At 57.7% G+C, this 19,479-nt stretch overlaps 8 protein-coding genes across 8 annotated transcripts; 4 read left to right on the top strand and 4 right to left on the bottom strand.

Moving 5' to 3' along the window:
- Window positions 1-217: 217 nt before the first annotated feature.
- Window positions 218-1,372, top strand: WHR41_03020 (uncharacterized protein; the record flags this gene model as incomplete). The annotated part of the gene is made up of 1 exon (XM_069371626.1): window positions 218-1,372. One exon carries the CDS (start codon window positions 218-220, stop codon window positions 1,370-1,372), a length of 1,155 nt encoding a protein of 384 aa, XP_069231488.1.
- Window positions 1,373-2,343: 971 nt separating this feature from the next.
- WHR41_03019 (uncharacterized protein) lies at window positions 2,344-6,695 on the top strand (the record flags this gene model as incomplete). The annotated part of the gene is made up of 3 exons (XM_069371625.1): window positions 2,344-2,976; window positions 3,103-6,190; window positions 6,247-6,695. 3 exons carry the CDS (start codon window positions 2,344-2,346, stop codon window positions 6,348-6,350), a joined length of 3,825 nt encoding a protein of 1,274 aa, XP_069231292.1. The 3' UTR covers window positions 6,351-6,695.
- Window positions 6,696-6,740: 45 nt separating this feature from the next.
- On the bottom strand, window positions 6,741-7,456 carry WHR41_03018 (uncharacterized protein; the record flags this gene model as incomplete). Its single annotated transcript, XM_069371624.1, has 2 exons — window positions 6,741-7,336; window positions 7,408-7,456. 2 exons carry the CDS (start codon window positions 7,454-7,456, stop codon window positions 6,741-6,743), a joined length of 645 nt encoding a protein of 214 aa, XP_069231291.1.
- A 343-nt stretch (window positions 7,457-7,799) lies between these two features.
- Window positions 7,800-9,329, bottom strand: WHR41_03017 (uncharacterized protein; the record flags this gene model as incomplete). Its single annotated transcript, XM_069371623.1, has 1 exon — window positions 7,800-9,329. One exon carries the CDS (start codon window positions 9,327-9,329, stop codon window positions 7,800-7,802), a length of 1,530 nt encoding a protein of 509 aa, XP_069231286.1.
- A 244-nt stretch (window positions 9,330-9,573) lies between these two features.
- WHR41_03016 (uncharacterized protein) lies at window positions 9,574-14,813 on the top strand. The gene is made up of 3 exons (XM_069371622.1): window positions 9,574-9,851; window positions 9,974-10,138; window positions 10,197-14,813. Exons 1-3 carry the CDS (start codon window positions 9,766-9,768, stop codon window positions 14,641-14,643), a joined length of 4,698 nt encoding a protein of 1,565 aa, XP_069231285.1. The 5' UTR covers window positions 9,574-9,765; the 3' UTR covers window positions 14,644-14,813.
- A 464-nt stretch (window positions 14,814-15,277) lies between these two features.
- WHR41_03015 (uncharacterized protein) lies at window positions 15,278-17,139 on the top strand. Its single transcript, XM_069371621.1, has 2 exons — window positions 15,278-15,761; window positions 15,860-17,139. Exons 1-2 carry the CDS (start codon window positions 15,616-15,618, stop codon window positions 16,923-16,925), a joined length of 1,212 nt encoding a protein of 403 aa, XP_069231284.1. The 5' UTR covers window positions 15,278-15,615; the 3' UTR covers window positions 16,926-17,139.
- A 4-nt stretch (window positions 17,140-17,143) lies between these two features.
- Window positions 17,144-18,091, bottom strand: WHR41_03014 (uncharacterized protein; the record flags this gene model as incomplete). The annotated part of the gene is made up of 1 exon (XM_069371620.1): window positions 17,144-18,091. The coding sequence occupies one exon, from the start codon at window positions 18,089-18,091 to the stop codon at window positions 17,144-17,146; it is 948 nt and encodes a 315-aa protein (XP_069231283.1).
- A 231-nt stretch (window positions 18,092-18,322) lies between these two features.
- WHR41_03013 (uncharacterized protein) lies at window positions 18,323-19,070 on the bottom strand. The gene is made up of 2 exons (XM_069371619.1): window positions 18,638-19,070; window positions 18,323-18,540 (listed from the first exon to the last, which is right to left on the bottom strand). Exons 1-2 carry the CDS (start codon window positions 18,887-18,889, stop codon window positions 18,376-18,378), a joined length of 417 nt encoding a protein of 138 aa, XP_069231290.1. The 5' UTR covers window positions 18,890-19,070; the 3' UTR covers window positions 18,323-18,375.
- Between the last annotated feature and the right edge of the window lie 409 nt (window positions 19,071-19,479).

Raw genomic sequence — 19,479 nt, 5'->3', positions numbered from 1 at the left:
CCCCCAGCCTGCAAACGCCCCATCCCCTCTTGCCCAGCATCTATATCACCCGATTTCCCCTCCGTCCTTGACCGCGTGAGCTGAGGCCATCAAGCTTGGACCGTCAAAGAGACCAGGGCCACCGAAACCTTTGTCCGCGTGACGTCCTCAGAATTGGATCCTCTGTACTATAATCAGCAGACTTCACCACTCCTATATTGAAAATCACCAAGTCGCCATGTCCCACAACCCACTTCACGACGAGGACAGCTTACCAACGCTCCGCCCTCGGCCCCGCCGTCCCTTTGAGCTGTCGACCAGCGGCCCGCCCTCTCCCTCTTCCACTCCACCCTCGGAACCACAACAATTCCCGTCTCAGCTCACGGCCGCCCTTTCTACCAAAGATGGAAGCTCGACACCCTCTCGTACCCGCAGCATCCTGAACCTGACGTCCTCAACCCTCTTTGGAATTTACAGCCCAACCGGCTACGCCGTCGAGCGCGAAGAGCCCTCCACGCCTTGGGGCACTGGAGCTGAGACTCCAGTCGACTCGGACAGAGCCAATGTGGACATCCCTGATACAATCCTGGCGAATGGTCCGGGCGGACTGAAGAGGAGGCGGAGAAGCACAGCCGTTGCACAAAGGCATGTACCGCTCAGGGCAAAGAGAGGACTCAAGGGCTACTGGCTACCCCTGCTGGGCCGTGTGGTGGCTCTGTTCGGCGTTGGTGTTATGTACGGCTTGCTGGTGAGCCACTTGCACGACACCCAGGACATCGCGCCCGTCAAGGTTGAGGGTATCGACCGATCATCCTGGCCGTACTACGTCTTTTGGGGCTCGGCCGGCGTGCTGCTCGGACAGGCGCTGCCCCACTTGGACGCCATCTGGACTGGAGATGACGATGATGACATTGAAGAGAGGGAAGAGGACGCTAGGAGAAGGAACTCGTCTACTCGGCCCCAGGGCATGGTCGCCTGGAATGATGTGGTCCGGTCGGTAGGAGCTTTTGTTGGAATTGCATTCGCTATCCGAAAGCTGCCCTGGCAGTCTACCTTGCAGCTGTCCTTGACCCTCGCTCTCGCAAACCCTGCCATTTGGTTCATCATCGACCGCTCGCCGCCCGGCTTCATCCTTTCCACCCTAGTCTCCATCGGAGGCACCGCCATGCTACTTGGAATTAACCCTGCGCTGCTTCCTTCGCCATCACCCAGGAGACTTGTGCACCCGCACGCAGGAAACGGCACGGCATACGTGGGCCCGAGCGAGGAGCTCGTCCTAGGGCTGTTCAGCCACGAATCGGTCGCAGTAGCCACTTGGATCGCAAGCGTGCTTTTCGTCAGCTCCGTCTGCTTTGGCAACATTGGAAGGAAGCTCGCACCGACGAGGGCATGAGGAGGACAGATTCGCATTGCATTGATTGGGGTTGGGTGATGGGTATTGGAAGTACGTAGAAGTAAGCATTACATATCTCCTGGAAAGTGACAACTATGTTACGTGCAATATGGTTACAGTGCTCTGCTCTCGTCGGGACGTCTTGAGGTGGCCACAGTCACCTTCCAAGGAGCTAGCATCCCTTGCCTGCATTCCCTTTGACAAGGACTCCTATCTACTATGCAGGCGAATAAAGCGCACGCTTGGGCCCACAAAGTATGCACATGCGATTTAGGTCACGTGACCCAATATTGACCCAACGATGCACCCATCCTGGATTTCATCAAGTATTCAGGATGATCCTCTTCCCACGTTCTAATACGTAGAGTTCGCGTATTGATGAGAGCGAGGGGGGAAGCGGAGGCGGCGGGATCGGCGATGGCTACGGCGCGTTCTGCTTGCGAATTGTCATGCGATGTCCGTTTGTGCAAACGGAATAATGAGACGATCCAGAAGCTCTAGATTGCTTTGAGGAAGGCGACTAGAACAGATCACATGTTCGAAGGCTCTTTTGTTGATGATGTTTTCCCGACGAATGATGTAGTGAAGGTTGTCGTTCCTTGGAAGCACATGCAGCAGCTTCCCCGGAGATGAGAGAGAATGCCTTGGCATCCAGGCGCTCGGACAGATCAACTCCTCCTCCCGCCTTCATCCCTCCAACATCACCTGGCCCGTCGCAACCGCGTGTACGCAGTTTCGCTTGTGCGCGGCCATCTATACCTCCTCGCACCATCTCCCACTCTTCCTTCGCGCCGCCCACGCTCTTCACCGCGAACCGCACGTCCGCTGCACGCGTTTCGAGCGCGCGTTCCTCCTCCGCCGCCGAGGCGCAACTTTTCCACGCGGCCATTTCCCATACTGCATCACAATCAAGCATCGCCCTCTCGGTCGCCATGCTGTGCTCGCTGCGCGTCTAAGGCGTTCGCGGCGATATGTCGCAGTCTGGCGGCGTGGGAGCAGTCAGGCGGAGCGTTTCTCCCAGCTCATTGAAGCGCAAGCGTGGTCTTGCTGACTATACAAACTCGCGCATCGCCCAGCGCGCAAAGCTCGCAGGAGGTGCATCTTCACACAGCAGCCCGCGTCCTTTGGGGACGCCCGGCGATTACAAACAATACCCCTCACCAGACCCAGATGAGCTCCAGCATCCAGAGTCTGGAGACCTCTTACACGGAGTTGGCTCTACCAGCTCTTTACACAGCGCATCATCGTCGGTGTTTAGTCACAACTCCCAAGCCGCTGCTCAGAACAGAGCCTCATCACTTGCGAACGGCCTGACACCGCTCACCAGCCACTCAGACTCCTTGTCTGCGAAGGCGTCCAGTCCTCGCGCTGCGCATTCATTGACCGAGATGTCGACGACAAACGGTACACACATTTCCTCCGCCATGCGCTCCTCAGAACCCGCTCAGGTATCGCCACATTCGCGCGCCGACCGCCCCTCAATGCAATTACCACCCGGCAAAGTGAAAGGGTACAGAGCGGTATGGGATCCAGAATTGGATGGCAGGCTCAAAAGGGAGGAACGGAAACGAGCAACAGTCAGAACAAAAGAATTCGGACTTGAGGTACGCAAAACATTCCATAATCTGCTGAGCCTGCGCAACATGATACAGATGACATGAATTTCGGAGAGAATAGCGAAGAAAAAAGTCCGCTCTGTACCCTTTCGCTGACACTGGGTGAATAATTAGGCATACCAACCGGATCCGCCACCTGATCCTCGATTAGCAATTCCCGGATACACGTCCGGTAATTGCAGGTCGAAGGACAGGCCCAGTAAGGCGATCTTCAGAATTGCTCCGTACAATTTGCCACCTTTCAAGACCGACAAATATTCTGTCGGTCCTGGAGAGGCGCAGCAGGTTGTGGTTGTGGGATTCGACCCGTTTACGCCGGAATCAACCCTGAGGCTCAATTTTGAACAATTCGGCAGCATCGCTTCAGTTCAAAGCAAAACGGACCCAGCGACGGGCAGCTTCCTCGGCATTGCCTCGATTAAGTACCGGGACACTGTCAGAGATGGCGTGCAATACACCGCGGCTGCATCGGCGAAGCAGGCGGAGAAAGAATTCCATGGCCACAGAATAGGATTGAATACTGTGCAGGTGGAAGCTGATCGCGAGGGTCGCCGTTGCAAGCGCTATGTGGATAGTGCTTTGCGCAAGGCAAATGAAGAGCGAGAGCGGAATCGCAGCGCCAGCATACCACCTCCGCCACCTCCTGGAACCTCTTCGACTCCAAACACCGACTCCCCAGCCCCTCCGCCCAATGCGCCGAAAGGACCATCCGGAAAGAGCACGGTCAAGCCGCCTGAAGGTCCCAGATCTACTGTGCCGCTCAATCCGCGAGCAGCGGCTGCATCTTTGATTGAGGAAGAGCCGGTTCTCAGCAAGATCAAGCGCAAGCCTTACATTCACATCCCGCACGCTTCGGTCCCAGTATTAGGCACCACGATACCACATTTGAAGAAGCGCCTGAAGTCGTACGACTGGAGAGAGGTGCGCGTGGACAGGACTGGCTACTATGTGATTTTTGACAACTCGAAGCGCGGCGAAGATGAAACGGAACGGTGCTTCGTGGAGTGCAATGGCGCTCTGCTGTTCACCTACAACATGGGCATGGAATGTCAGAAGTACGGAAACCCCAACTACGAGCGGAGCCCAAGTCCAGAGCGAGTGCAAGCTGCTAAGATGAAGAAGGAGGAAGTGGAGCGTCTGCAGCGTGAAGAGGCCGAGGACATCGAGATCGAGAAGAAGAACCGGGCTGAGAACATGGATCCTGTGCTGGGCGCACTCGAGCACCTGAAGACTGAGCTCCGGAACAAAATCTTCGACGACATCAAGACCCGTGTTGCGATTCCTATTTTCCACGAGAGCCTTGATCCGGCTCGCCACGCTGCGAAGCGCAGAAAGCTTGGGCTTCCGGATCCATTGGACATCGAGAACAAGGCCCCTAGTCTGCTTTTCAGCAAGGTCGGCGATACGCCTCCACAGACTCCAAGAGGCCGCCATGGATACTCGAAGCCGCTTCGCCCTCACGATCCCAATCAGCAACGCGGTAGGAAAGGTTACAAGGACAGAGAACCTGCAAATGCATTCCTGGACGAGCGACGCCGGCGGCCAGCACCGAGGCCTACGCATGCCAGAGGTCTGCACTTCAAGCTGCAGCAAATGTACGATGAGGAGGATGATTCGGATGACGAGCACAGGACTTCGGCCACGAGGGATACAGAAGATCAGGAGAGTAGGCCTCTCAGTCGCGCAAGCCGGAATTCTACTCCATTTGATTCGGAGTCGGTTGCGGAGACACCGAACAAACGGAGGAAGACTGCAGAGTGGGAGGAGGAAGAGGACAACAAGAAGGATGTCTTCACCGATCTTCAGAAGCAACTCGTCGGCCATCTCCTGCATAAGGAGCCGGAGGATCTGGCTACTCGCGAACTGGAACTGGTCATGGGCACGCTGCCCCGGGACTCCAAGTATGCGACCCGCGCCAGGACCGAATATTACATGCGCGTACGCTCGAAGGAGGACGATGATCTTTTCTCCGTGCAGCCCATTATCAAGGAAGACACCGAGGAGCCGGTGGTCGAGAAAACCGAAAAGGAGGATCTGCCTTCGAAGAAGTCTGCGCCTTCTGAGGCTATGTCGCTCCTTGACATGGACGATGCTGCTATCACTGCGCTGGCCAAGAAGAAGAAAAAGAGCAAGGAGAAGATCATTGAACAACAACTCGCGCTTAAAGCCAAGGCCACTCATGCTAAGGTCGCGAAGAAGCCCGTCGAGCAAAAGCAGGCCATCAGCAAGATCGAGGAGAAAGACCGCGAGCTCGCTGCTGTTGAGGAGACGGAAGATCAGGATACCACCCACCAGCTCAGTGTCACGTATGACAAGCCCAGGCGGACAGTCGAGGATGATCACGAAATCGTTCTTGATATCGACGGGTGGCAGCATGCGCTCAAAGACGATGAGGATCTCATGTTCGCGAGGAAAGCCCTTGCGGACGAGAAGGTTGCGCACATTGGCGACGCGAAGCTCTGGGCCTTCAAGCAGAAAGAGATCAAGGCTCTCAACAGCGGCGGCGATGGAGGTCTGCATTCCGAGACAGGCATTGAGGGATACTATGTGCCTAATCCTTCTGGTTCCGCTCGTACGGAAGGCGTCAAGAAGATCCTCAACGAGGAGAAGTCGAAGTATCTACCTCACCGCATCAAGGTGCAGAAAGCTCGAGAAGAACGCCAGGCTCAGGCCAAAGCCAATCCGACGATTGCCGCAGAAGCTGCAAAGGCCGCAGCGGCAGAGAAGATTGCCAGCACGGCGTCTTCACGTAGCAACCGTGCGAACAACCGCCGTCTCGTCAACGACATCAACCTACAGAAGCAGACGCTGGCCGCCACGACAAACAGCGACGCCGACGTTGCGATCCGCTTCAACGCACTTAAGAAGCGCAAGAAGCACGTGAAGTTCGAGCGTTCCGCCATCCACGGCTGGGGACTGTACGCCGACGAGAACATCGCCATCAACGAGCTCATCATCGAGTACGTTGGCGAGAAGGTCCGGCAGAAGGTCGCTGATATGCGCGAGATCCGGTACGAGAAACAAGGCGTCGGCTCGAGCTACCTGTTCCGCATGATGGACGACGAGATCGTCGACGCGACCAAGAAGGGCGGCATTGCGCGCTTCATCAACCACTCTTGCGACCCGAACTGCACCGCCAAGATCATCAAGGTCGAGGGCGCGCCGAGAATTGTGATCTATGCTCTCAAGGAGATCACAAGGAGTAGGTTCTCACCCTAGCCGTATAATTAACGAGAGCGTATACTGACTGATTCCTAGACGACGAGCTTACCTACGACTACAAGTTCGAGCGCGAGATCGGCTCGACGGATCGCATTCCTTGCCTGTGCGGCTCGCCCATATGCAAGGGATTCCTCAACTAAGCGGTTCATTGTCATTTCAACATCCAATCAATCAAGAAGCACGGCGTTGCGGGCCTTTGACGTACTCCTGTCAATGAAGTGTACGATGCCAGATGGGTTTGAAAGCATTTCCACGGCGCAAGAACGGATGGGCAGCATGCTGCCCGCGGTATTGCATTTGGGGGTTCTTGGTCCTTCAGCGCAGGCGCAATCGACGCCACGCGAGAGGGGACGACTTTGTGTACCACCAGTATTTTTGTAACTCTTTTTCACCTCGAAACCACGAGGCCTTAGTAGCTTTGTGCGCTTCTTCGAAGCGTCGTAAGATTCCATCCCAAGACGTACTCCGCCTCTAATGGATATCCCAATCACATCCTACCTCCCTTCACATCCCCCTCCCACTAAGCCCCTCTACTCCACGAACCTCCCCTCCGCCCAGCCCCTCCTCTTAACCCCCAACTCCACCGCCGCCGCGCCCCAGTCCTCGCCGTGATTGTGCCCCTTGCCGTCCACGCCCGCGCGCTCCAGCCCCTGCTCCTCCGTCAGCAGCGTCAGCAGCCCGAACACCACCGCGCAGCCCGTCTCCATCTGCACCCGCATCAGCGCGTGCGAGACGCTGTCCGAGATGTACTCGAAGTGCATCGTCGAGCCCTTGATCAGCGCGCCGATCGCGATGATCGCGTCGAAGGGCTCGTTGCTGCCCTTGCTCTTGCTCTGCTGCTGCGCTTGCTCTTTGGGCAGGGACGTCAGGTCCGAGGCGCTGCCGAGCAGGTCGCTGGCGGCGCTGGCGAGCGGGCCCGAGGACGAGGCCGCGTGCTGCGTTTGCGAGGCCTGGTACATGCGCTGCACGGCGTAGGGCAGCTCGTAGGAGCCGGGCACGGTCTGGATCGTGATGTTTTCGTCGCGCACGCCGGCCGCGCGGAGCGAGCGGAGGGTGCCGTCGAGGAGCGAGGAGATGATTTGCGTGTTCCAGCGCGCGTGCACTATGCCGATGCGGAGGGGGGCGCCTGCGGTGGGAGGTGGGTTAGTTGGGTGTTGGTGGGCGGGAGGGAGGGATGGGAGGGATAGTAAGCGGTACCGTCGTAGGTGCGGGCTTCGCCGGGGCCTTTGATTGTTGTGGAGGCCATTTTCTGTGGGTTTGAGGGTGTCGTTCTGTAGCGAAAGTGTGGTGGTTTTGGTGTGGTTTGACGTGAGGGTTGTGGGATTGGGAGTCGAAGCCTCGAAGGTGCGTGCTTGGTGGGGCTTGCGTGCTCGCTGCTGGCTGGTGACGGCAATGCGGGGAGGGTTGTGGGCTTGGAAGCTGTTCCTGAGCTTTTATTATTTCAGGTACCTATATTACTATAGGATGCTTCTCGACACGGCCATTGAACGCGAATATGAGGCGGCGCGATCATGTTGTACTCAAAAGGTATGTAAGAATACAGCAAGAGTGTACAGTGACTCGCTAATCAGGTATCACAACAGCTCTAATCACTCCTCATCACTGTCGCTTTCCTCCTCCTCCTCCTCCTCCTCCTCCTCCGCCTCATCCGCAACATTGTCGTCCGGATCAACCTTGGTGTTTCCGTGAGTGCCATCCATGGCAAATGCGCCCAAGCAAGTAATCCTGCTGCCAGTCTCGAGGGCACCGACCAAGTCACCAACCTGCGTGGGCACAGAGCTGCCCTCCGTCGCCGCAATGGCTTCTGGTGACAGCTTCCACAACCGCACAGCGCCGTCGCTGCTTGCTGTAACGATTACCATGTCACTGCTGTTGGGAATTTGAACAACTTCGAAGTCCTTGATGCGTCCGCTGACATTGGCAGCCTTGCCACCGAGCTGGGCTATGCACTGGCAGACGGGCAGGGCCTTGGAGTCTTCGGGTGCGGGCTCCGCGGCCGCTTTCGTCACGTCGAAGAAGAGCACCCTGCCGTCTTCCGATGATACCGAAAGCACGATCTTCCCTTCAGTTGACTGGAGAAACTGCATCTTATGCAGCTTGGTTGTCGGCGTCGTTTTGATGACAGCCTTTGGTCGAGAGTCGTCGATGCCGAAGACGACAGCTCCCCGCTCGAAACCGACAACGAAGTTCTCTCCAGCCTCGTCAAAAAGGATTCGCCTACCCTCGCCACTGCTGAATTTGCCCTCGCCCACCTGGTTCAGAACATCCCTCTCGAACGTCAAGACACCAGCCTTCTTTCCGGTCATCAAATTCCACAGCCTCATCGATTTCTCGCCGCGGCCGACGCTCAGCATGAGCTTCTGAGAGGGATGGATAGCAAAATCGTTGATCCCCATTGGGATCTCGCCCGGTCCAGCCGTGTCTCCAGACGGCCGTCCCTGGACCTTAGGCATGGGTGCTTTGATGGAGGACAGAGCGGTCCAGTCGCGGGTGCGAGAAATGGCGATGGTGTTGTCTTCAGCGGAGGAGAAGAGCTTGCCCTTTGCGGGGAAATTCAATCGAGTGATGGCACGGTCGTGGTGGAGAAGGGAGCCCAGTGATCTGTTGGAAGGATTTTCGGAAATGGAACTTTGGGCCAGTGAAGGGAGCTTTTTCGAGGCATTGCTGATTGGCGGCGCGGTGGAAATGGTGTAGACGTTGATGCGCTCGTCGGAGCTTCCAGTGGCGAGGTATCGCTTGTCAGACTCCGTGGGCGGCGAGAGGGCCAGGCAGCGGACTGAAGAGGCATGGGCGGCGAAGAGGAAGGTGTCAGAGAAGGTCGTCGTGGATTCCTCGTCGTTGGAGTTGCTATTGCTGAGGGCCTGGCGGGGGATGCTCGCTGTGAAGCCGTGCAGCACACGCTCGTACGAGCCGGTCACGACTTGGATGGACAGTGGCTGGTCGTTGCTGGCATTTCCGTTTTGGGATTTGCTCGACGAGGTCTGGACTTTTGCTGCCTTTGCTGGCGCTGCGGTCGTCTTCTGTTTGGCGACTACCGCAGGCTTGGACGCTGCCTTTTTGAGTGCGCTGGGACGCGCGGCTGCGTCCTCGCGCTTTCTCTTCCCTGTGGCTCCAGGCATGTCGGGTTGTGCTTTATATTAGTGAGGTTCGCTGCTCTCCAGCAGCTCTTCCGACGCGAAGGGCATTAATTTTCGCCGTCATTGCATGGTCGAGGTCCGCGCGCGCGGGAGGCAGCGGGTCGGCTGGAGCCGTGCAAGGGCAGCGCGCGGGCGGGTTGGGGGCAGGCTCAGGCTCAGCAAGCTTAGGCGATCGCAGGCGCGCCATCCTTGATCGCAGCGCTGCAAGAATCATCGCCGCTCCCCCCAAGCCAGCCAGCCAGCCCTTCCGCGTCCACGGGCGCAAAGTCGACCACACGACGCCTGCCGCCATCACGAACACCCAAGCCCTGCACTCCCCGACTATCCCCATTTCCTCTCCCACGCCCTCGGCCCTCCTCTGCGCCGGCTGTTCCTTTCTCTAGTTTTGATGCGCTGCGCTGCGTCTGTTGTTCGCTGAATGACAGATGTCCCCCAGCGCGCGACTCCCCGGATGTCGACTGCTGCGACCGACGCGCACGCCTCGAAACATGGCCGCCCCGTGACGTGCGTATTGCCCCGATATTCTTCGCATCCTCAAGTCGCGTCCTGCGATGATAACTCAAGCAATTGGTGCAATTGTTTTGATTAATTTCGATGCGAGGCGCGTATGGCTGACCTTTTTCCAGGTCGCGGTCGCACGCGTCCGCGCTGCTGGCTCTGAAAGCCGTCCACCACATCATCGAGGCAAACCAGCCCATTTCCGGCCTGGCTAATCACCACTTCGATGCGAACGATCTTTCGAGTCTGTCGCAAGACGATCTCACATGGCTGAAATTAAACAGCTTGCAGAGGTTCGTTTCCATTTCGTTGTCGCATTCCGTTCCTCGAGCCCGCTAACAAGCGCAGCAGCCATCGTCACTTCGACGATACTTCGTTACCATTTCCACAACTTCAACAAAATGAGGCGTCCATATACGCCTCAAAGCTCACTAGCCTTACTGATAAGAACTCTGACGATGCGAAGCCCACAATAAATTCCGATGCGCCCGCTGCAGAGTCGCCTGCTCTTGACAGGCCTGCTTCGGCCGCCGACATGGCCGCCGGTACTGGACCGAGGACTCCTGCTGCAACTTCTAAATCAGCTTCAAAGCCGTCTCAGACTTCTCAGGATGCTGCCGACGGCGCCTCGGGACTTGATGGTCTCATGAGCAAGGTTGCGCCGTCGGAGCAGGAGGATGAGGGCAACCTCACCGTTGCCACCGAGGAGCTACTCAACCTGGAAGGCAGCCCACAGAAGCCCGCGAAGACTGTACATCTCCCGCCCAAGGATGTGCAGGAGGAGCGCTTGCGTGAACAGGAAGCCGAGAAACGCCACAAGCCCAACGGTGATGGAGGGCGTCGACTTTCACATCTGCAGACCCAAGGCGATCTTGCTTCCTCGCCCTCTTCCACTGTCGGCGCATATTCGGCTGCCACACCAATGCCACCTCAGGACTCCCCCAATACTTCTCCCGGATCCGATACTGCTCGCATTGAGGTGCCACATGACCTTCGTCCCAGTCCTGAGGAACAGCGTGCCAAGGAGGAGCACGACCGACAACTGGAAGCTCAAAAGGATATTGCTAGACGCCAGGCACTTGGTGATGTCAATACACCAGACGATCAGCTTCGGTGGGAAGAACGCGAGGCTGCAGCTCGCAACGCAGAGGAACGCGCCGTAAATGATGCGAATGGGCCTGAACCGGATTCGAAAGAAAGCTCCGAACTTACCGAGGCTGAAATTGTGGTCAAAGAGAAGCAGGCAGATCGGAATGCAGCCCAGAATGCGCCGACAAATGCCACTGCCTCGGCCGATGTGGCCATGACCGATGCTCAGCAAGCAAAGCCCAGCTCTGGAGAACCGGATGACGATAATATCACAGTGGCTCCTAGGGTAAAACCTGCGCAAGGTGAGAGTCTGGATCCGGCCAAACCAGCGGGTGCTGAGTCGACCGACTCCTCTTCTGCCATGGATCCCCCGCCGGTCAAGACGGCTACAGAAAAGAGCGCATCTGGCCCACGTCTATCCGTGAAGCTGGAGGCTGAGCTTCGCAGGATGTCGTCCGATTTTCCTGTATCCCCGAAAGATACGCGCCGTCAGAGTTCTAGCCATGCCGGTCCTTCCCCGCTGCAGCACACGCCTCGACATGCACTCAAACATGCACCCTCTCAACAGACACAATCTGCAAGCTTCGCCGCTCTGCCTAGCCTCTCAACACTGAAAGGCGCTGCTGAGGATCCCGAGAGGGATTATCTAGAACCACTATTCCGCATTCAAGCACACGACTCGCCTAGCATTAAGACAAATTCTTTGCCAGAGCTCCTCAGATCCTCCACCAAGACGTTGTCAACCGAAGACCACTTCACCTCCATTCATGAACGTATGGATTACCGGATGCTCAGACGTATCTATCAGTTGCAAAATGCCAACAAGTGGTCTTTCCGACAAATGGAGAAATGCCGGGAGCCTCCGCAGCCGATGACGCATCACGACAACGTAATGGCTGAGATGAAATGGATGTGCAAGGATTTCAGAGCCGAGCGCAAGATGAAGAAAAGTGTTTGTGCGTGGCTGGCTCAGCGCTGCGCCGACTGGGTAGCAGCGAGTGCCGAGGAGCGCAAGCACATGCAGATCAAGGTCAAGCCGACGTCTCCTCGCAAAATGTCCAAGCAGGACGAACTAGTTCCGGATCTCGAGTCGTCGGGCGAATCAGCGAACGAAGACGAAGGGATGCCCGCCACGCCCAAGGACGTTGAACACTTTCCCTCCAGGCTAGTAGTCGATTCCGAACTCCTGGAGCACGTCAAAGAACTCGAGAAAGCAGGCTCACTCAAGAAGGCGCTGCACGAAGTACCAGAGTGGAAGCCGGTCGATCCCGAAATTGCGGCACCCATCACTAAGGTCTCAAAATTTACTGAAGGCAAGGTACTTCCTAAACAGCAACACCCGTTCCGCAAACGCAGCCGTTTCGACTACGAAGACGAAGATGAGCTCCGCGATCAGCCAAGCAGTAAGCGTCTGCGCGACGAGATTGCTATGCCAGCTGAAGATCAGGAAATTGCTCTTTTCCACCCGGAGAACAAGCCAATCCGCGACCGACTACACGCAAACAATGCCTTCAGGCCTCCCTCCGAATTCCAAATGCCGAGCACACCATTTTATGAGTTCAGGAATGGATCTCAATGGGTTTGGGAAGATGACCAGAAGCTGCGCAAGCTGGCTAAGGACTATTCTTTCAATTGGTCACTCATTGCAGACGAGATGAACTTGCCTTCAGCCTTCAAGAGCGGCATGGAGCGGCGCACCCCCTGGGAGTGTTTCGAGCGCTGGGTCGACCTCGAGCAATTGCCGGCTGAAATGCGCAAGACGGTGTATTTCAAGACCTGGTATCAGCGACTCGAACTCAGTCAGCAAGCCGTGGAGCGTCGCTATCAATCGCAAGTTGCTGCAGTGCAGCAGGCGCAGGCGAACAACCCCAGTGGCCAACAACAACCACACATGCCCGTACGCCGTCGCACTCAACCGACCAGGGTTGAGAAGCGGAAAACGACTCGTTACTTGTGGGTCGTTGATGCTATGCGCAAGCTGGCTCGCAAGCGGGAGGCTGCAGCATTCAAACAAGCTGAGTCGCAACGCGCCGCAGCCCAGCGGAAATCCTCGCAACAGAATGAAGCACCACAACAGCGTGGTCCGATGCCGACGCCTCAAGAGTTTAGCAAGACACGTTACGAGCGGGATCTTGCGATGATCGAGGTCAACCGTCAGCGTCAGGCGAAGATGCTTGAAGCTCAACGGCAGCGTGGTGCTCAGATGATGCGCGCATCGCAAGGCATGCCGAATGGTATGCCTAACCAGCAAAGGCCGCAGACTGCGCAACAAGCCCAGGGTGTTCAGCCTGCTGGCCAGCAACAGCCCCAGACAAACGGGCAGATGCCTAACCAGCAGCGGCAGCAAGTGCCAATGGCGGTCCGCAATGGTCATCTTGCTGTCCCGCACATGAACGCGCAAGGTGTTCCTCAGGCACACATGCGTCAAAACCAGGCACCGGGACAAACACCTGACATGCAGCGCATGGCGCACGCCAACAACCAAAACAGGCCAGCGCAGTATCCCAGCCAGCAATACCAGATGCCTAACGGAAACATGGCTAGTCCGGGTGTCAACGGCGTCACGACTTCTCAGCAGCTTGCAAGCAACCAGGCGCTTCTTGCTGCGTTCCAGGCCCAGCATCAACAGCAGCCCGGGCAAGGCCAGCAAACACCGCAACAGCAGCAGGGACAGCCTCAGCAGCAGCCTCAGCAGCAGCAGCACGCCCACCATCAAACGCCTAACGGTACGCCTCACGGCCAAGTTGCACAAGGAAATAACAATCAGCAAATGTCTGCTTCGCCTAGCATGGGACCGCCGCCAACACCCGCAGGCAACCCACAGCAGCTTTCTTCGGGGCACGTGCCAGCCGTCATTCAGATTAAGAATCAGCTGAGGGCTAGGTACCCTCAGATGAATGAGGCTGAGTTGACGAACTTCGCTACTGAGCAGCTGAAGCACCAGTCACAATCGTCTGGTCAGATGCGGCAGAACGCGATGAACGCCGCCGCGGGAATCAGCACTCCACAGCAACAGGGTGGGAACAACAACACTCCCACGTACAACCACAACCAGGCAGCCTACCAGAACAACGGAAATATTTCCAACGGGAATGGACAATCTGGCAATGCTGAGCAAGGGACCCAGAACCACGTGCAGCAGCCCCAGCAATACGCTGCCCAGCAACAGCAGCAACAGCAGCCGCAGCAGGTTCCGCAACAGCAGAACGCAAACATGAACTCCACAGGCAGTCAGGCAAACTCGCAGCAGAACTACGCCCAGCTGATGCGCCAACGACAATTACAGCAGATGCGCCACCCTCCACAGCCACAACAGAGTCCAACGCAAGCTCAGGGCCAAGTCCAGAACCAGAACCAGTCCCCGAACGCAATGCACGCCCAGCTCAGCAACGCCGGCAGCCCGCGCGTCTCCCAGTCCAGCCCGCACGTCGCCGCCGCGAGCCCGCACATGGCTAATGCCACCGCGAGCGCGAACGGCAGCCCGTCCATGCACATGGCTCAGCCCAGCCCGGCGCAAGGCCAGGCGAGGCCTCCGAGCAGGAGCCAGACGCCCCAGCAGCCACCGATGCAGAGGCTCGGCAGCTCGGGCGGAGTGCCGAGCGGAGGCATGCAGAGCGGCGGCGTGCAAAGCCCGGGTGTCGTGCCGCAGGGAAGTCCGAGACCTCAGCAGCAGCAGCAACAGCAGCAGCAGACTGGGGTTGCGAGGTAGATGGGTTGTGTGGAGTTGAAGGTGGTGTTGCGGGAAGGAGTCGGGGTGTAAGTTTTGTGGATTGTAGGGTAGTTAGGTGTATGGGGAAATTATTGTGGATCTGTTGCTGTCGACTGGCGGTGATGGGGCGAGATACCAAAGCAAAGGACATATCAGTTTCTGAACCTAAATCTCTGTGTATTCTACATGCGAATCGTGACGTGAGATGAAGATACACGGTTGTTGACTTGCCGACACGGCAGTTGACTTGCCGGATAACCAGATCATTTGCTGCGGTACGTCTTGAGACAAACATACATCACTACGTCAGCCACCACACCGGCTCCGAGGCATTTTTAGCATCAGGGTGGTCGTATCACGCTGCTCGCATTGGACTGCAGTCTGTGGGGGATAACCTCGCCCTGCGATGCTGGTCGGCGCCTAGCGTCGGCTGTCGGTTGCTAACCCGCGTTCCTCACCACCTCCGCCGAGCACAGCGCGCGCTCGTCGGCGCCTCAGGAATGTTTCCATTACCCCATGCCGCTTTCCTATTACCCCATGCCGTGAGCACCGCACGTTTTGCTTACCCCATCGCCGCCCATATCGATGACCGCGATGGTCTCAGACCGCCTGCTGCCGTCACACGCAACCGTCCAATGCACCTTCGGCACCGCCAGATGCCTCGAAACTCTGTCCTCGCCGCCCGCATTGGATGGACCAGCCTTCCCGATCCGTGCTAGACTTCCGGCTTGATATCGCAACGGACTCGCATGTCACTCTCAGGGCGCGCCTCGTCGCGCGGACCGAGTGGATCCGACGTACGGAGTAGGCAAAATGTAGGTCGCAATACCTTGTTGGCAGATAAGAAGGCCTGCCGTCCGGGTCGTTGGCTCGGCGCCTCTTCCTTTCCTTCCAATTCAAGCTCAGTCGTCTTGTCTTCGTCACGTTATCGCAAGAATCCCCCCGCGTGATAACATATATCGTTCGTTCAACATGACCGCAGACGCTTCCGTCTACGCTCCTCTCACCAACGGCAGAGCGCCCGCTGTCAAGCAGCCGGCCATGAAGCCCACCGAGAAGAAGCCATGGCGCGAGACTCCCCTGGTCGAGTCCGCCAACCTCTCTGAGGCAGCAGGATGGTACGGAAGCCCACCTTCCCTATCCCCCAAACCCCACCCGAGCCATCCCTCTCCGCAGGGCTGGTCTCCCCAAGATACGGATTGCTAAATTGGAGAAGCAGAATCTTCCTCAAGCTCGAGACGCTGCAGCCCTCGGGCTCCTTCAAGAGCCGCGGCATCGGCCACTACTGTCAAGTCGCCCTCTCGCGCGCATCCAACCCAGACGCCGTCCACTTCTACGCCTCGTCCGGCGGCAACGCGGGCCTGGCCTGCGTCTTCGCCGCCAAATCCCTCGGCCGCCCCTCCACCGTCGTCGTCCCCCAGTCCACCAAGCCCATGATGATCGCCAAGATCCGCGCCGCGGGCGCCACGCAGGTCATCCAAGAGGGCAAGAGCCTCAAGGAGGCCATCGCGCACCTGCAGGACGTCGTGATGCCCGACGCGCAGGCGCGCGGCGAGGAGGCCGTCTACGTCCCGCCGTTCGACCACGAGAACGTCTGGCGCGGCAACCAGACTGTCTTCGAGGAGGTTGCGCGCCAGATGGGCGAGCAGGGCCACGGGCAGGCGGACGTCATGGCGTGCTCGGTCGGCGGCGGCGGCTTGCTCATCGGCATGCTGCAGGGCATGGCCGAGGCCGGGTGGCGCGACACGCAGGTGCTCGCCGTCGAGACGGAGGGCGCGGACTCGCTGAGCGAGAGCTTGAAGAACGGCGAACTCACCGCTCTCCCCGGCATCTCCTCCCAGGCCACGTCTCTCGGCGCCGTCAAAGTCGCAGACCGCTGCTTCGAGCTCTCGCAGCGCTACGAGGCCGCCGGCCTGCTCAAGAGCGCCGTGCTGTCCGACGCCGAAGCCGCGATGGGCTGCTGGCGCTTCGCGGACGACGAGAAGGCGCTCGTCGAGCTGGCTTGCGGCGTCAATCTTGCTTTGTGCTACGGCGGTCGGTTGAGCAAGGCGCTCGGCCGCAGAGTCAGGCCGGATGAGAAAGTCGTCATCATCGTTTGTGGCGGCTCGAACGTCACCACTGCCATGGTTGAGGGCTGGAGGCAGGAGTACGGGTACCTTGATGAGAGGATTGTTGCTGCCAACAATGAGGTGCCCAGTGCGAAGACTGGCCTGGACATGCCGACTTGTGGCGTACCGATGGATGTTGGGTGTATGGGGAGTTTTATGCCTATTCGTGTTTGATATCTCATCGGTTTTGGGATGGTCAGGGCGTTTTCAACGAACATAGATGATTGGAGTTATTCTGGTTTTGGGTTTAGCGTTAGCGTTTCAATCAGGGAAATGGGAAGTGAAATGAATAATATGCCAAAGGGTATCTCGTGATCCTTATGCACCGCTCAAAGCTATCATGCCATGGTCTTGCCGTTCAGCTCCGAAAACAAAACATTATCCTACCATCCCTACGCCACAGAAGCAGCCGGTAACCCCAGCAGCCCTTTCCTGTACTCCCAGTAATTCTTGCGAATCGGGTCGTACGTGCTCGCAAGCGCATCCAGCGCCTCCCCAGCCTTGTTCTTATCCTCATCAGCCAGAATATCCGCCAACAAATCCAACGCATGGCTCGACCTCACCCCGCCCGGCCTCGTCAAATCCGCATACTCGCTCGCCAGTCCCTTCAACTCACCCAACCCGCCCCCACTCGCCCTCACCACGCCCCTCAAATAATTCCACGGGCTCGGATTCTGCGGCGCCTTCGCAACCGCGCTCGCCGCATACTCCACCTCCTCCCTCTTCACTCCCTCATCCTTCACACCCGGCACCCCCTCGCTCTCCCGTCCATTCACCAAAAACCACCTATAGTTCCAAGCACTGTTGTTCCGTACATCCCGCTCCACCATCCCCTCCACAAACCCCCTCTCGCGCTCCCCCCACAGCCCAAACCGCCTCACGAGCCACTGCCTGTAGCTCCAAACATGGTAGTTCTTGCCGTCCAGCGCAAACATCTCCTCCACAAACTCCCGCTCCCCCTCGGGGCTCCCCAGCTTCTCAACAATCATCATCCGGTGGTTCCAGATCTGGTAGTTCTTCTGGTGCGCGCGCGCGACGTCGCTCACCCACTCCAGCTCCGCGCGCAGGTCGGCGTCGATCCCGAACAGCACGCTGGCGCGGTACAGCCACACGGTGTAGTGCGCGGGGTTCTGCTCGATGACGTCTTCGGTCAGCTCGAGGGCGCGCGTCGAGTGTTCGTTCGCCGCCATGAGCGCGCGCAGGTAGGACATTGCTTCTTCGTAGGCGGGCGCATAGGCGATTGCGGCGAGCGGGTTGGGGCCGCCGGGGTTCGTGGGGAGGGGGGTCACGTCGGACCAGGCGGGGGAGGTGGAGTAGGATTCTGTGTCGGGGTCGGACATTTTGGATGTCGTGGTGTGGTGGGGTTTTTGGTGGGTGGTGGTTGTCGTGAGGTTGGAGAGGTGGTGGGGATGTGATTTGTATGTTTGAGAGAGACAGGGTGGTTTGGAGAAAGTTGCTGGCGGAGGCGCGGGGAGGTGGGGCGCGGCGCTCGCGGGTGCTTGTTTGGTGGAGGTGGTGGAATGAGGGCTGGCTGTGCTTGAAGAACAATACGAAGCGTGGCAGGTGACGGGTTTTGCTCGCGGCCCTTGCTCCGGCCATCAAGGTGGTCTCATACATGTGTTATTTACAACTTCGCTGCGCCCTTGACAATACTTCCCAACCAGGGCCGTCTGTCCTCCTCGAACAGCTCGAACTTTGGATGCAATGGGTCCTCGCCACTCTGGATCGCACCGGTGCAGGCTACGATCAACCCGGGGATCGCTTGAGGCTTGTTCATGAGCGATGAGCCCTGTCATTATCCGTCTTGTCAGCACCTCATCGCTCTAGAATCTCTCCAAGACTTTTGCCATCGACATCGACTCGAACACTCCACACGGCAGACTTACACATCGCCCGCAAAAGAATCTCTCCAGCACCTTGCCCGACTTCGTATTGTCGTCTTTGTACGACTTCACCAGGTCCTCGCCCTTCTGGTACTCGACCTTGGCTTTCATGAAGCGGTAATTGTGGGCGAAGGACGAGCCCGTAAAGCTCTTGCAGTTGCTGCAGTGGCACAGCACCGCGCCCTTGTCCTGGCCGGACAGTGTGAATTGCACGCCTTTGCAGAGGCAGGTGGCTTTGAGTGCTCGTTGGGCCATTGTTGGTAGATTGTTATGAGGTCTGACAAGTAGGTACGGAGATGAGCATCTAGATATCGCTGGTATGCTACGATATGAGGGCCAGGAGGGATCACAGGCGATCTACCGAGGCACAGCGTGGAGTGACATTCTTGATGTGGAGTACCCAGGGCGCTGTCTTCCAAGGCAACAATGGACCACCGATGCGTTGAGATAAAGTGAGAAAGCGCGTTGCTCGAGCTGGTAACTCACGGACAGTGCATTTACGTTGTTACAGGATTTTTGCTTTGCGCGAGGTGTGGTAAGCAAATCGCGAGAGTGAGCAGGCAGTACGCTTTGATGAGCGTAACTCCGCGTTGCTTTAAGGTCAAGCCATAAAGTTCAAGATTCCTAGAGCGTCATCGAGAGACATAGATTTACTCTTCAAATGCGTACGCATCTTAATTGAAGTGAATACTGTAATGCTGTAGTGCTGCGGCAGAGGCAAGACGCGGCTTATTATTAGCTTGGGTGGTGTCTTTCCAGCCGGCACCGCAAAAGGCAGGCGTCGCGCGTCTTCCAAACATTCGAGGCAGCACACCGCGTCGCATCCTCCATCTACTAAGCACAAG

Source organism: Cladosporium halotolerans (genome assembly GCF_011745625.1).
Source record: "Cladosporium halotolerans strain TM138-S3 chromosome Unknown Sca7, whole genome shotgun sequence".
NCBI lineage: Eukaryota > Fungi > Ascomycota > Dothideomycetes > Cladosporiales > Cladosporiaceae > Cladosporium > Cladosporium halotolerans.
Note: the sequence above shows the minus strand (reverse complement) of the source record. Positions and strands in the feature narration are given on the sequence as shown.

Coding starts and splice junctions, on each gene's coding strand:
- WHR41_03013 (XM_069371619.1), bottom strand. CDS start 18,889: ATGGCCCAACGAGCACTCAAAGCCACCTGCCTCTGCAAAGGCGTGCAA. Junction 18,541..18,637: donor GATTCTTTTGCGGGCGATGT/GTAAGTCTGCCG, acceptor GGATAATGACAG/GGCTCATCGCTCATGAACAA.
- WHR41_03015 (XM_069371621.1), top strand. CDS start 15,616: ATGACCGCAGACGCTTCCGTCTACGCTCCTCTCACCAACGGCAGAGCG. Junction 15,762..15,859: donor CTCTCTGAGGCAGCAGGATG/GTACGGAAGCCC, acceptor AAATTGGAGAAG/CAGAATCTTCCTCAAGCTCG.
- WHR41_03016 (XM_069371622.1), top strand. CDS start 9,766: ATGACAGATGTCCCCCAGCGCGCGACTCCCCGGATGTCGACTGCTGCG. Junction 9,852..9,973: donor AAACATGGCCGCCCCGTGAC/GTGCGTATTGCC, acceptor ACCTTTTTCCAG/GTCGCGGTCGCACGCGTCCG. Junction 10,139..10,196: donor AAATTAAACAGCTTGCAGAG/GTTCGTTTCCAT, acceptor CAAGCGCAGCAG/CCATCGTCACTTCGACGATA.